At 33.7% G+C, this 15,868-nt stretch overlaps 1 protein-coding gene across 5 annotated transcripts in view; it reads right to left on the minus strand.

Moving 5' to 3' along the window:
* Nucleotides 1-15,868, minus strand: part of LOC142327837 (transducin-like enhancer protein 4) — a 201,691-nt gene that overhangs the window by 19,231 nt on the left and 166,592 nt on the right. For all 5 annotated transcript variants that reach the window (XM_075371188.1, XM_075371196.1, XM_075371205.1 and 2 more), the window contains 3 exons: nt 4,930-5,021; nt 3,376-3,542; nt 633-840 (listed from right to left, as the gene is read on the minus strand). In XM_075371188.1, coding sequence (XP_075227303.1) covers nt 633-840; nt 3,376-3,542; nt 4,930-5,021 — 467 coding nt within the window. The remainder of the gene's footprint in view (nt 1-632; nt 841-3,375; nt 3,543-4,929; nt 5,022-15,868) is intronic.

Below are 15,868 nucleotides of genomic sequence, written 5' to 3' on the forward strand. Positions count from 1 at the left end.
AATGAAATTTTTATATCCATTTTGGTTTGTTTTTCTGTTGTGATTGGGGTTCCTTTTCAACCTTGAAGTGTTGTTTCATTTCTGAACTGTGTGCTCCTGCTTACAAAACCTTCTGTATACTTTAATGGTTGAACTGTTTCAGCATTTTCACACAAGTGAAGAAGAGCTGTGCTCTAGTGCAGTGTTTTTCAAATCAGGGTAGTAATAAAGTTTTGGTTGTTTACTCATTGAAAAAGTCAAAAATGATCAATCTACCTAATTTCCAACATCCTTCTAAAATATCACATTTAACCCTTTGTTTTTTCTATTTAGTTTTCCTACTATCCATGTTTTGCTATCAAAAAGTGCTATACTGTACACAAATATCTTTAAAACTTTATCTTTTTACCATGTTGTTCATAAATTTTTTAGAGTTAACTTTTTTTCTGATTTTTAACATTCACTACAGGTTTATCTTTAACATTCTCAATTACGGCACATCAAATAATATTCATATGAGATAATTGGATATTCACAATAAATACTTTTAGGGAAGTAAGCTACATTTTTAAATTAAAGAAAGATTAATAAATAGATATGACTTTAGTTAAATAATTAATATCACAATAGATAAATACATTGGTCACACTTACGGTTTTCCACCAGGTATTCCACCTAATGTTGGTCCCAGAGGTGCCCTCATCTGAGAATGAGGATCATAACCAACGAGTGGTGGTCTATTGTAAGAATTTAATGCAGGAGGCAAATTGTTATGTAGTGCACCATATGCACCAACAGCTGCTGCTGCCTGAACCTGCAAATCATGGGGACTTGCACCTGATAAATAATGAGGATACTGTGCTGTAACACAAAAATACAAACAATTAATTACATTAAATGGCTAAAAATAACAAAATAAAGAAAAAATTGATTTACAGTTTACTATTATCAGAGAAAAAGTAGTAATTATGAAGTAGTTCACATTTTAATTTAAAAAAATAGAGTATTTTTAAAGTATAATTGGTTTAATATTTTAATATACTTAAAGTAAAGCAAATGGGAAGTTAAAATTAATCAAGAAAAATCAAAATATAGACAATCTACACGACTGTCATCAGCTCAATGTAATAGCACAAAAACTATTTCTTTACAAAAAAGGAGGAATTTTTTAAGGTGCTTTTCTAGACCAGAAATGACTTTTTTTACAAATACTGAATGTTCTTTTTTAACTTTTTTAATCTATTTTTTTAATCAAGCTTCAAACTGAAGATAATTTTCATAAAAAAATTTCCAAATCCTTTCATAGGTTTTTATGAATTACTTTGAAGGTGTTTTTATCATTTTATACTGTTAGTTGAGAAAAATTATCCAAATTATGTGCCATCAGCCACATTCATTTCATTCATTTTTATTCATTTCCTATAAGTAATGAATGATATAGTATTAAATACTACACATGATGGCTTTTACTACCTTTAAATTAGCACTTGCTAGATTTTTTTTTTTTAAAGCCAGTTGTTTCATTTTTAATAATGTTTAATATTGAATTTTATTGGATGAATCTGTTACTACTATACAGTTAGAGTTAGTCAATTTTTTACTCATAAGCTTAATGGGAGTTTATACCTCTATGAGGTAATTTACCCAAATCTGCCCTATTACTTACTATTTCTAAAAGTTATCTACTTCCATCTATTCAATCTAAAAATTCACTAGATGAAAAGTTTTAATATGATAAACATGCCACTTCTATTATATCAACAGGAAAGTGTAACCAAACGAATATAAACATGTACCCAGCAGCTCATTATAACTTAATGCTAGAAAAACTATAAACGTTTTAGCTAGTTTTATTCCACAGGATTAAGATTAGATTACATTAAAAATTTGTGACAATTGAGCCAATTTTTAATCTTATAAAGTTCTACTTTTGATATTACATATAGATAAAAGCAGAATGGAAAAAATTAAGTAAAAGATATGGAACTGGGATATTTTTACTTGATATTCTCAGAACAAGATTTGATTTAGGTAATTTACACCTAAAATGAGAAAAACTAAAAACAAGCTGAGAACAGTAAATTAAAAAAAAAATTAAAATCCTTCTGCAGTAAAAACTGTTACTGTAGTCATAAACAAAGTTATAGATTTTATACTGCAAACAAAAAATTACATCACTTGATTATACTGATTAAAGTGTAATCAATATTAAAAGTTATCTTTACTGTGTTTTTATATAATAGTAATGATTAATTAAACACCTTAATGTTATATTCATTCCATACAGGATAAAAAATCTGGGAAGTTAAATTTTTTATTAATAAAAATTTTATTGGTAATAAGAATTCACTCATTCTGCCTTCCCTGAGCACAAGCCAAGGCTTTTTCAGAAAGTAACATCAAGCAATATTTGCTATGAAGAACAGGAAATGTTTATTAAATATGTTTCTTTAAAATACTAAAAATTATCATTCACATTTATATTATTTGGAGAATGCTCTTCAAAGAAATTTTTTAAATAAAATTCAATTTCTTTTTAGTAAATTTTTGGTGCCACTAATAATCAATGGCTAAATTAACAGTGTCTAAAAAATCAGGAAACCTCTTCAGTACGTAAAGGAGATTTTCATTTCTTTGAAACAAAACGTTACAAATTTTGAAGTCAAATTGAAATAAAATAAGAACTGAAAATATAAAATTTATTGAGCTTAATAAAAGAGAAGGTGAGTAAAGCCAGTGGAATAATTCCATATCATTTGCCAAATGATTATGCTGACTGCAAAATCTAAGAACAGAACACTACGCAAACAAATAATTACACAGTGCATCTGTGCACTCATAAACTCATATGCCTAAATAGTGCATGTACCCATATGTAAATAATCATGCACCCTATAATCATTTATGGTAACCTAAGTCACTAGGTTTCAAAGAAGAGCAACAATTAATCTTGATGACAAAAGATAGTAGTGCCTTCAAAGTATCCTCAGCTTCATATATTCATCATTAAAAATGACTTATCATGTGGCCCTAATTCGATTTTCAGTAAGAGTCTGACATTTTTCTTGGAACATAAAATAATGTCATAGTAAAGGGTGATTTTGTGGTAAAATGACTGACTGATTAATAAGTAAACATATTATTTTAATATACAAAGTTAGTTTTTCTATCAAAAGTCAATAGGATGTCTGATCCCCTAGCTTAATAAATTTGCATTTTATAAATATAATTTTTTTTTTTTGAGGGATGAAAGACAGCAATATCAAATGTTTATTAATACAGTAATTATATACATCTTCTTATTGTAATATAACTTTAATGTGATAAAAATAACCGTCATACAAATTATTCAGGTATAGTCAAGTTACCATAATAATAAGACATCAATCTATTTACCTAGTGTAGGTGGTTTAACAATAGGTTTAAGACCACTGGCACCAGCTGCACTGCTACCACTACCTCCACTTGTAGGTGTAACAGATTTTGAGATCGGTGTAGTTGGTTTTTCTTCTAGTTTTTTAGTTGAAGGTGTGCTAGCATTGGAAGATGTACCACTACGCGGACTGCACAGAGAGAAAGAAATAAACAATTATCACACACATTATTTATTAAAAAATGAAGAAATACATTTATGGATACCAACAGCTGCAGAAGCAATTAATTATTATTATTATTATGAAAAACCATTATTATAATTCATGCAAAGAGAAATAATTTATAGGCTCTTTATTCACACATACAAATTATAATGTATTCACTGCTGGCATTTTTTCAAAATTCTGCTTAATTTAAATTAAATGATTATTTAAAAGAATACTAAAGAAAAAACTAAACAATTAACATATATGAAATCAGCAATATTTTATGGCATAATATTCTACCATCACTAGCATAAATATTTTATATCACCAACTCTTTACAAATAAACATACATTTTAGTGCATTTATGTAGAATAACTGAACTGATTTAAACATATAATAGAGATTACATCTGTTGTATAATTCAAGCCAAGTTGTACATGATGAAACAAATGATGTACAATCTAACACAGCCAAGCTATTAACAGTAAGGGCATGACTCATTATTGTTAAACATAGTTGAATAATCTTGTTTATTAGGTAACATTTAAAATCGGGTCTTGTGCCAAATAATAAATTCACTAGAAATATAGGGCAGTATGTGTATAAACACAAACACAAAAAGCACCCACAATTACTTAACTAATTTCACGATCAGTGTCAAATCCTTTTACTTAATTTATTATTTTATTTTTAAACCTACAAAATAATAATTCAGTATGAAAAGTTGTCAGTGACTACTTCCATTTATTGAATGAATTAAAAAGATTAATCTTTTTCCAAACTGAAAATATTTAAATATGTAATGCCACCTGGTTGACAGTTGGATTTAATAATATTTGGCAGTTCAATTTTTAGCAGAATATCCACACTTTATGCTTCTTAAGTGATGCAGTTGACTAAATGCCAATGGTTATGAAAACCTGTTAAACCTTTAATTTCATTGGCCTTTAGTGTCATTTAATTTCTTATTTACTATTGCAATTTCTCACAGGTTTGCATAAGAGAAATTTAGTTAAATTTTTTATATTTGAGTTTAAAAAAACACTAATTTTTTCTACATACTGTAATAGAATAAAATGAGGAAAATTTCACAAGAATTTTTCAAAAACTATCTTTTATTAAAAACACGTATGAATTATCTTGAAACAAATTCTAATTTTCTAAATGATAGAGGGGTCAGTTTTTTAATATTAAATTGCATACTGTACACTGTGCAGATATAATGAATTGATAAAAAATATAAAATCAATAAAATGTGACAGTTTGTGTACAGTAGGCAATGGGAAAGATTTAATTAAATGATTTCATTTGCTATTATTAATTTAATACAGATTATTATTATTTATTGGAAAAATTAATTTTAACAACCTGTGAGGCCCAACATGTTCCTTTTTTGGAGCAAGTTTTTCCAGTCCATTCTCTCTAGGCGATGCAGTACCATTGGGAGGTGAAACAGGATCCTGCAATAAAACAAATAAAATTTAACAAGTTTATATTTCAAATAGAATTAAATAAAAATAAAATCTGATGAATGCATAAAAATTAAATTTATATTAATTTAATTAAAGATATTCATGTCACTGGAGATATTATTCTTATCGATGAAAAAATATACACTGCTTATTTGAAAGTATGAGAACAATGGTGAAGTGTAAAAAGTCAATACATGAGGTAATACTAAATTCCTTTTTCCCTAGGAAGAACAAATAATACGTTACTTAACTGGGTGAAAGGTACACGATAAAAAATAAATAACAATATTAAAAAATGAATAAATAACAAGAAGCAACAATGTAACAAGAAATAACAATGAATAATAAAAGACAATAGAGTAGGTACAATCAAATAACTATACTCAGTTGGGTTAATACTTGTGTAATTAATTTAATTCAATTTGGGTTAACATAATTTTAAAAAATTCACCATTAATACCTAAATCTATCAGTCATATGGAAACAGTAAGAAAAAATCATGAATTTTTTTTTGAATAGATGTACATAAATGCTTACTAAATCACCAATTATTATGAAGAAATTAGTGTAATGTATGATTTATGTTGGAGTAATAAAAAATGGACAATTGTTTGTAATGATGCGTGCACCCAATTGCATTTCCATCGGGTTCATAGGTCACACAAACCCATATAGGTTTTTCTTACTTTAATATTAATTATAAAATTCATAAATAATCTATACTGATAAACGCTGCTAATAAAAACCTAAATTATAATGAACAGCAGGATGAATGTGTTAAGTACACGATTAGGTCTGAAATCACTTACTTAATTATGTAGTTTATGAACTCAGGTCACACAGATCGACAGCCAAAAAACATGTTAAGTCAAAAGAAGATAACAGCACACCTGCCATACAAAACCATTCTCCAATAAAGCCGACTGACTATAAATTGCCTCCATTATAAACAACAAAAACTGGTTTTCTGATCGTAAAGTTACGTTTAGCGACCGGTTCTGAGTGCACACAACAGGACATGTTAAATGTTAAACCAGATGTTTATATATCCCACAATATACTGTCGAGTATCTTCTCCTCCTACCACCGCTAACATTTACATACATATTACCTGAACTCCTGCCTGCTTAACTAACAGCCTAGAGAAGCCGGCACTTTTCTTCAATCACCACTCACTCACACGCACACACTCGTGCGCGTTAACGCACTCATACATACACAGAAAATGACGAACGAGCATGCATATGCATCGATGTAGTCTTGTAGCACTGAAAGAACGAGCAATTCGGTAAATAATACGCGCGCGCGCGTGTGAGCATGTCTGACACCCAGCATAGACAGCAAAAGAGAACAGGGGCTTCTCTAATGCCTTCTCCTAACAACTTATGCTAATTTATTCTGTCTTTTAAGCAAAGCAAGCTTCGCATTCCGTTACAACTTTGCTCTGTTAAAATCCCTTCTCACACCTCACCATCGCTCTGCGCGAACGAGCACACACAGTTAACATGTTTCTTTTGCTCTTTTGTACTACCACGGTATCGCCCTCGCTCGTTTCATGAAACAAACTTCTACACAGACAGGGTTAAGGTTAAGGTTTTAGTGTGATAACATTAATGCTTGTGTTCTAATTACTTTGGACAAAAACTTATTTTGTTTGACTGCAGAACCTATGTTAAAATCAATACAAAAAAAACCTTTCGGCACGACGGAAGGCGGAGGGAGATTTCACCGGTGTTAAGTAGGGGATAAAAAAGATTTTCACCTTAAAGTTAAGAAAAACTTCAAATTTACTCAATACGACAATGGTTGCATGTGAAAAAAAGTTTCACATGTTTAGCATACGACAAGCCCGATCTTACAATTCCAGCACCATTTTGGTTATCCCTTGCCATAATGGTTAATCATATAAAAAATTGTTTCAGACAAAGTTTTAGGTAATGTTTACAGGACTAACGAACGACCACTTTAAACCGATTTGATACTGTGCCTATTAAGGGAGGTATGATAGTTTTTATCGTCGAAACCTCATTTTTTCCATCTCTGGGCGATTGGTTGGTGATATTAAAAAACTTTACTTAGATAAGTTTTAGGCCCTCATCCAAAGAATAGTAGGAACTTTAAACGAATTCGATATTTTTCTAAATAAGAAAGTAATAGCGATATTTTGTTTTTTTCGAAAAAGTCCCCAGTTTCTATCCCCATGGTCCGATCTTTCCCTTAATGAAATCGACCGAGAATCTGAGTCGTTATATTTTATGTATCAATTTGAAAGTGATTGGCGCAAAATTACGGCAGTTATCATGTCCTCAAGAATGAGAAATATATATATAAAATTTTGAACTGACGGATTTGAAACACGAAGATGTCGAAATTTTCCGTAATTCGAATTATGGTACCCGTTACAACAGGTAGTTTTTTTAATGAAATCTACCTAAACTGTAAAAAAAGAAAGACCACAAAACGATGAGGTTTGTTGAGAATTTAGAAATAATAATATCGCAAATCATTAAATCCTTACATTTAAGTACACATTCCATAGTATTATTATGAGGTAAAAAAAATTCTGCATGTTTGCCGAGTGTTATTGTTGAAAAACCACACTCACACATAAATATAGAGACTATGTTTATGTATGTGTAAGTATTTATATATATATATATATTTACTGCCGAGTCTAGTAGCCCCCAACCAAACAAGATCAAGCATTATGCGTATCATAAAAGATAAATTAAAAGTAAGCTTACATTTGACATCAAACTCAACATTAAAAAAAGTTTTTTTAAACTGTTGCTCTAGGAAAATATTTTTTGTAACAAATTTTTGTAAATCACAATATTTTTCTTGAATTGGAGGCAAATTTATTTTGAAAAACATAAAAAATAAAAAACAACTCCTAACTTGCAATAACGTAACGAGAACTTACCATAATTTGCGATAAACAATTATAGAAAAAAAAATATTTGTGTAACGTTTGTGAAAAAAAAACAAAAACAACCTTATTTTACTTTACAACTTAATTTTAATCTACACTATTATATAAAGAGGAAGGGATTTTTATTTGTTCGGAATAAACAAAAAAACTATCCGATCAACCGCAACCAAATTTTTACCCATGTTTCTTGGCATAACTGAAAGGTTGGTAGATATATTTAATCTCGAAAAACATTAAAAACAACAAAAAAAAGGGAAAGTTTTTTTTTAACTTCCGGTACCACCGTTAGGTATTGCTTCAGAGGATGAAATGAGTGATTTGTAGCGTGTGTGAAAGTACCATGCCTGACCCGGATTCGAACCCGGGACATCAGGATGAAAGGCCGAGACGCTACTACAAAAACCCGATAAAACGATAATGTTTCACTGCGTCCATACGAAGTATGTTAGCTCTCCACTAGGCGGCGGAGTTTTGCGTTAACGCAACAACATTTTACGTAGTACAATGGCTCTCCGCTAGGTGGCGGACATGTTGCGCTAATTTCAGTCTACTTAATCACGAGTGCGTACGCTGCCGTTAACTGTTAATTATCGAATATCAGACAATTTTAATTCGTTTCTTTGATATACGTATAGCAGTTACATTAATGCAGCTGTAAACATTAATGCTGTAAATAAAATTAATAAATAGTAAGTAAATAAAAATACAAATATAAAATATAAATTAAAATAATCTGTAAATTAATTGACAACGGACTGCTTCTAGCGGGAGAGAGTCCTGGAGGGAGCCATGAGCAGCCGCCCGGCGAAACACCATTGGTCCGCTCTGCGCCAATAGCAGCTAAAATAAAAATGTGAACACATACGACAAACAGACAAACCGATGCACCATCCTTTTTTATAGTGACAATTTATTTATCTATTTTGGCGGTCTTTGTTGAGTTCTTTTTCTAAAATCATACCGAAACGGAAGAGACGTAGTATTTGCAAAAAATCTACAGATGCGAGGCGAATATCTACATTGAGTTTACATGAGGCTATGGAAGAGCGTGAGGTTCTATTTTACAATGCTATACAATATAGGAAAGCCACTTAAAAGTTCATATCTGCTTTTGAATATGATTCTCATTTAGATTATATTAATAGCAATGATTTACAAATTGGTGCAATGATTAAAATATGCAAACACTGTTTTACAACAAAAAAATGGGAAGATGAAGCACCTGGCATGTGTTGTTCTGGTGGAAAAGTTTCACTTGCTACACTTAGTGAACGGCCAGAACCAATCAAGAATTTACTTTTAGGATCTCATCCTTTGCAAAACATTTTCTCAATACTATTAGAAAATACAATAGTTCATGATGACTTCTTTCGGTGCTGAGAAGGGAATTTTATGACTAAGTTTAAAATTCACGGTCAAGTTTATCATCGCATGGGAAGTTTATTGCCAGCACCTGGTGTCGTTCACCAATTTTTACAAATTTACTTCCTTTCTGAGCTGATATGCCTTCTCTTCGTACTAATATTGTTCCAAACTTGAAGAAGGAACTAATAACAATACTCCAGACGTTTTTCTGGAACATAATAATTTGATCAGAGCGTTTACATGCAATATTGACAACACACCATTGTGTAACGCGGAAGATTTTAAGTTAATAATTCATGCTGATCGTGTAGCTGTTAATGAGCAGAGGGATCGCTATAATGCTCCAACTTCTAACGAAGTTGCTGTTTTACTGATCGATGAAGATGAAGGACCTAGAGATATAATCTTACGTTGTCGTGACGGTCAAATGCAACGTGTGTCTGAGCTTCATCGCTCTTATGATCCTTAACAACATTTCATAATGTATTTGAAGGATGAAGATGGTTATTAGCTAACTATTCCGCTAAATAATAATGAACAAAATAAAACAGTTTCCTGCCCCCAATTTTATGCTTATCGACTTATGGTTCGAGATAACATTTAAATTTTTTTACATTACAGAAACTTATTTAATCAATATTGTGTTGACATGAGGCCAAAATCATTACTGAAAGATTACATTCATCTTCGAGATACTGTGTAACAAGACACCAATGTTGCTAACGACATGGGTCAAAGTGTCATAGTTCCCTCATCTTTCACTGGTTCACCACGGTATACCCATGAGAAATCTCAAGATGATATGACATACGTGAGTAAATATGGGCATCCAGATTTATTTATAACTTTTACGTGCAATCCTGAATGACCAGAAATAAGAAACGAACACTAATCAAAAATCTACTGACAGATCCGATATTATATCGAGAGCTTTCATTTGAGAATGAAAAAATTCCTAGACCTTATTAACAAAAAAGAAATAATTGGTTCGGTCAACTGCTATGCGCTAAGTGTCGAGTGGCAAAAACGAGGCTTACTTCATTGTCACATATTGAAATAAGTAGTAACTAAACTACGACCTGACGAAATTGATCTTATCTTATCTGATAAACTCCCTGATAAAAATATTGACCTATTATTGTACGACTTTGTTCGTAAATATAAGTGTCACGGACCGTATAGTATCACCGTGGATGATAAATGGAAAATGTTCAAAAATGTATTCTCGAATATACATTTGCAACACTCAAACTGCAGCAGACAGTTACCCGACTTATCGCAGGAGAAGTCTAGAGGACGGTCATACGGCAACTTTAAACATGCAAGGTAACATAATTGATATTGATAATAAATGGATCGTCCCACATTGTCCACTGTTGTCACGTTGCTTTAAGACCCACATAAATGTTGAAGTTTGCAAATCCGTGCAAGCGATTCGATATATCTGTAAATATATTACCAAAGGTTCAGATCAAGCAACGTTTTCAGTTGAAAATCAAGGAGATGAATTGAATCAGTACATTAATGATATATATATATATATATATATATATATGTACATTTGAAGCCAATTGGCGATTTTTCGACTTTCCAATATATCAAAATTATTCCACTATTGTTCACTTAGCGGTTAACTTAGAAAATTATTAACTCATTTACGAGTATTTCACTGAAAAAAATTCCAATAAGTCCTTGAAAGTCCACAGAAGACCACTCCTATTGTTTTTTTTGAGCTTTGTCCACTGTTATAACCTAGATACTAAGTGTCTAGATACTGTAGTATCTAGACACTGTGAGTTCCTAGATACTACACCTATAATAATAAGTTTAACAGAAGAAAGCGAGGAACTGACATCGAAGGATTTACTGGAATCAAAAAGAATGCTGTTCTGGGCAGAATAATAATTCATCCGAACCCAAAGTGAATGCTTTCATCTGCGTGTGTTATTGCATAATGTTAAAGGACCTCTTTTGATTACATGAAAACGGTTGATGATGAGCTACACCAAACATATAAAGCTGTTGGCGCTGCTCTTGGCTTATTGGAAAATGATAATCACTGGAAAGACACGCTTGCTTATTTTTCTATCTGTCAGTCTTCGCCTAAATTAAGAGAATTAAAGAATTTATTAAAATAAATAAAAGAATTAAGATAATTTATATGCAAATATATAAGTTTTTTGTCATCCTGCCAACCGAACATATTGTGGGAAATGTTCCAAAAAAAATTTTCTAAAGATATTTTATACAAATCCGACGTCAAACCAATAAATATGAGATTGAAATAAATGTCAGATGAAATATTGAATAGAGGTATCATTGAGATTGAAGATATTGTCGTTACGTTAAGTGAGAAATAATTCGCTTTACCAACGCCAACACTGATAATCAAGAAGCTATTAATGCTTTGACACAATGTTAAGACTTTCTTTCGGCGTCGATGAAAGTATTTGTTAGTAATTAATCTTCCTAATTAGTACCAGATCAACGTCAGGGGTTAGATGACATAAATGACAGCGTTGCTAATAACAACGCTAAGATATTTTCTTAGATGCTCCTGGAGGCACTGGGAAAACTTTCTTAATCAATCTGCTTCTTGCTCAAGTTCTCTCAATTAAAAACGTTGCAATCGGTGTAGCATCATCAGTAATAGCTGCTACACTAATAAATGGTGGGAAAACTGCACATTCCACTTTTAAATTACCGTTAAATGTTGCATGTGGGCAAGTATCTGTTTGTTCTATTCGTAAAAATGGTCCGTTTGAACAAATTTTGCAAGATGCTAACTTATAGTGTGGGATGAATGCGCAACGAATAATCAGGCTCATACTGAAAGCATTAATCGAATCCTTCGAGATATTAGAACCTGCGGTAAATTAATGAGTGGTATATCTTTCGGATTTGCTGGAGACTTTCGGCACACATTGCCAGTCATCGCGAGAGGAACTGGCTAATGTTCAAGCAAACAACCCTTATAAATCATCACCCTTACGGAAATCTGTTCATACTATAAACTTAAGAACTAATATGAAAATTCATCTTGGGGGTGGCGATGTTAACTTTCCCTTACAACTACTAAACATTGGAAATGGCACTCTTCCTCACAATGATGGTTACATTTCTGTTGATGAAAACATTAGTACCATCGTGCATATAATGGATGATCTCATTTCCAATATTTATCCAGAAATTAGTAAGCTTTTACAAAAACCGTGCGAATGACTTTGCAAAAGATCTATCAATATTTCTGCATTTGAAATTAATAACATGATTTTAGAAAAAATTGAAGGCAATGTAAGCAATATCGATCTGCAGATTCTGTAATCAATATTGAAGATGCAGTCTACTATTCTCTCGAATATTTGAAATCCCTTAATCCTGCAGGTTTTCTAGCTCGTAGTCTCAATCTTAAAATGGGAGTTCCGATAATTTTACTACGAAAACTTAACCCTCCAAGGTTATGTAACTGCACGAGGTTGTAAATTAAAATTATGCGAAATCACTTCATTAAGGCTACTATTTTGACAGGTCAAGCTGTAGAATAACTTTGTTTTATACCCCGCATCCCAGTGATCCCAACAGACTTACCATTTAAATTTAAGAGACTACAATTCCCTATAAAATGTTTGATTGCTATAACAATCAATAAACCGCAAGGCCAGACATTCAAATACACTGATATTGATTTATGATCAGACTGTTTTTCTCATGGACAATTATATGTTGGACTTTCCAGAACCGGTAATTGGGAAAGTCAATACATTCTGCTACCAGTAAATCAAAACGCCACAAAAAAATATCATACACCCGAAGTTCTATCAATTTCATACAGTTAGAAAATAGGTTGGCTACCGGTACATTATAATCTCGGGCGAAGCCGAGACAGGGTATGCTATATACTCGTGTATATACGAGGTCAGTAAATAAAGTAATGAGACTGGTTCATAAAACTGTTTTATTTGCAATCCAATTATACACGGACTCAATCACCTTCGAAATAGTTCCCTTGGAAACCACGCAAGGCTTTCCCCGTCTTCATAACAGTGCTGGAACTCAGAAACCGGTGGACGGTTTACATTTTTTTTTAATGTTTTCTACTGTTCCAAAATAGTGTCCTTTGAGGTGATTTTTTTAAAAGTAAGGAACAGGAAAAAGTTGCAGGGAATCAAGTCAGGTGAATAAGATGATTGAGGAACTACAGGAATGTTTTCCTTTACCAAAAACTCATTAATTGAGAGTGCAGTGAGACAAGGTGCATTGTCATGATGCAGTATCCAATTGTCTTTGATGGCTAGTCTCACGCAGGCAACTCTTTCCTGCAGTCTTTCAAGAATTTCTCGGTAAACATATTGATTTACAGTCTGTCCTGTAGGCAAAAACTCCTTATGGACAATGCCATTAATAATTTGTTTCTTCAATTAGCATGGTATTGATTTTTTATTTGCTCACTTTTGCTTTTTTGGGACGACGTGGTGAGTTTGAAGTGCGCTAATTCTTGCTCTGGGGTTTTTTTTCCTGGGTCGAACTCAAATATCCAAGATTTATCATCAGTAGTAACATTTTTTTAGAAAATGTGGATCAGTTTCAATCAGCCCTGAAAAATTGCGGTATACTTCCCCGTGTTGTTCTTCTGTTCAAACTTTTTTCATGTTCAATTCGTTTGTCAAAATTTGATGGACTGTGGTATGGTTCAAATTCAATTGTTCTGCAATCATTCTGACAGTAATCGCCGGTTGTACCGAATCAAGTCTCTAATTCATATACGGTGCTATGGTTCCACCAACACAGCCACTGCCACCGTAACTGTGTATGTGTGACTGGCTGCACCTACCTCCGGTTACTTGACTAAAGAACAGCCTCTTGCCGGTAATTGGCAATTTGCTTGAAAGACTGGTTGTGGAACGGCTCTAGGAAAGCATTGAGGTGAACTGTTTTCTAAATCGAGGCCAGTATAGCTTCACGAAAGGGGTTGGCACCGAGGTTTGCATGTTAAATGCTCTTATCGAGGTGGAAAGCGCCGACTGTAAATATGTTTTGGCAATTTTTATAGACATAGAGGCAGCATTTCTTCCTTGTGTTGGAGTTCTGTCCTCTATGAGTTGGGACGCTGCAATGTTCCCGTAGCCCTGCAGGCAGTGGTACGTTACTACTTGTCTAACCGTAATCTCTTTTTGAGGATGCGCACCTAGTTGTGGAAAAATCCGTTATGAGGGGAAGCCCGCAGGGTTCCGTTCTCGGTCCCCTGCTGTGGAGCCTGGTATTTGACGGATTTTTGGGATTGACATTTCCAGAAGGGATCACGGTCCAGGCTTTCGCCGATGACTGCTTCATTTTAGTTCGTGGTAATTCACGACCACAGCTAGAAGACCGGGCGCAAGCGGCCTTGTCAACCGCAGAGGGCTGGTTGACATTCAATATTTAAAGATTTCTGTGCCCAAGACGAAGTTTATGCTTCTCAAGGGTGCAGACAAATTATTGCACAGTCGTAATCCCCATATAAAATATAAAGGCTGTGTAATCGATTTAGAGTTCATGAGTACCTAGGTGTTTTGTTTGATGAAAAGTTACTGTTTAGCGATCAAATTAGGCAAGTAGCGGCGGACGCCGTCTCAATGATGCACAAACTTAGGAGGATTGTTCGAAAAGACTATGGGTCGTTGGTCGTCAAATGTACATGGTGTACCGAGGTGTCTTCGAAAGCATGACCTAATACGCGGCGCCCGTTTGGGCACAGATGTTGGATATGAATAGAGCACTTATCAAAAATTTAAGGAGTACCCAGCGCAGAGCACTAATTGTATGCACTGGTGTTTTTAAAACAACCTCCTACGAGGCTACCACCGTACTGTGAAAAGCTCTCCCAATCGATTTAGTGGTGAAAGTTCGGGTAGCCATGTGGAGATTGCAATGAGGCCGGGAGACCGAGGTATTTGGGATGCGGTTTCGAGCCGGGCCAGTACCGGGGCGGAACGGTGATCACAATGCACCGGATCTATCTAAATTTCGTTCAGTTGTCCATCTCATGCCCACGGAAGAGGCTGCAGGCCCGCGATAGAAGCATGGCAGCTGGAATGGGACATCACAACTAAGGGAAGATCCTTGTATAAGTTTATACAGGATCTGGGGGGATGATATGCTTCGAGCTCGTTTTTAAGGGCAACAGGTGCCCGGGTGTTCACCAACCATGTTAATTTAAACCAATATCTGTTTCGGTTCCGCCTGGCACCTGATGAGCTGTGCGTATGCGGGGAGGTCCAGTCAAATGAACACCTGACGTTTGACTGCCCTGCTCTTGGGAGGGAAGAGACCGGGCCACCCTGGAACTTAGAGGTCAAGGAGAAAATTGACCACTCACAAGCGGCGAGTCAGTGTAGCGACAGCCGCATTGTCGGACCGTGTGAGTTCCTTGATGCGGTTGCTTTGTTCAACCGACATCAGTAGTTTACCTAAGGGAAAAGCCTCCTACCGCACTGCTGTGTGAAGCTAACCTAGAGATATATGGCTGACCACCAGCAAATTAAGGCTCCAAGAGCTTTAA

Source organism: Lycorma delicatula, chromosome 1 (genome assembly GCF_047948215.1).
Source record: "Lycorma delicatula isolate Av1 chromosome 1, ASM4794821v1, whole genome shotgun sequence".
Classification (NCBI taxonomy): Eukaryota; Metazoa; Arthropoda; class Insecta; order Hemiptera; family Fulgoridae; genus Lycorma; species Lycorma delicatula.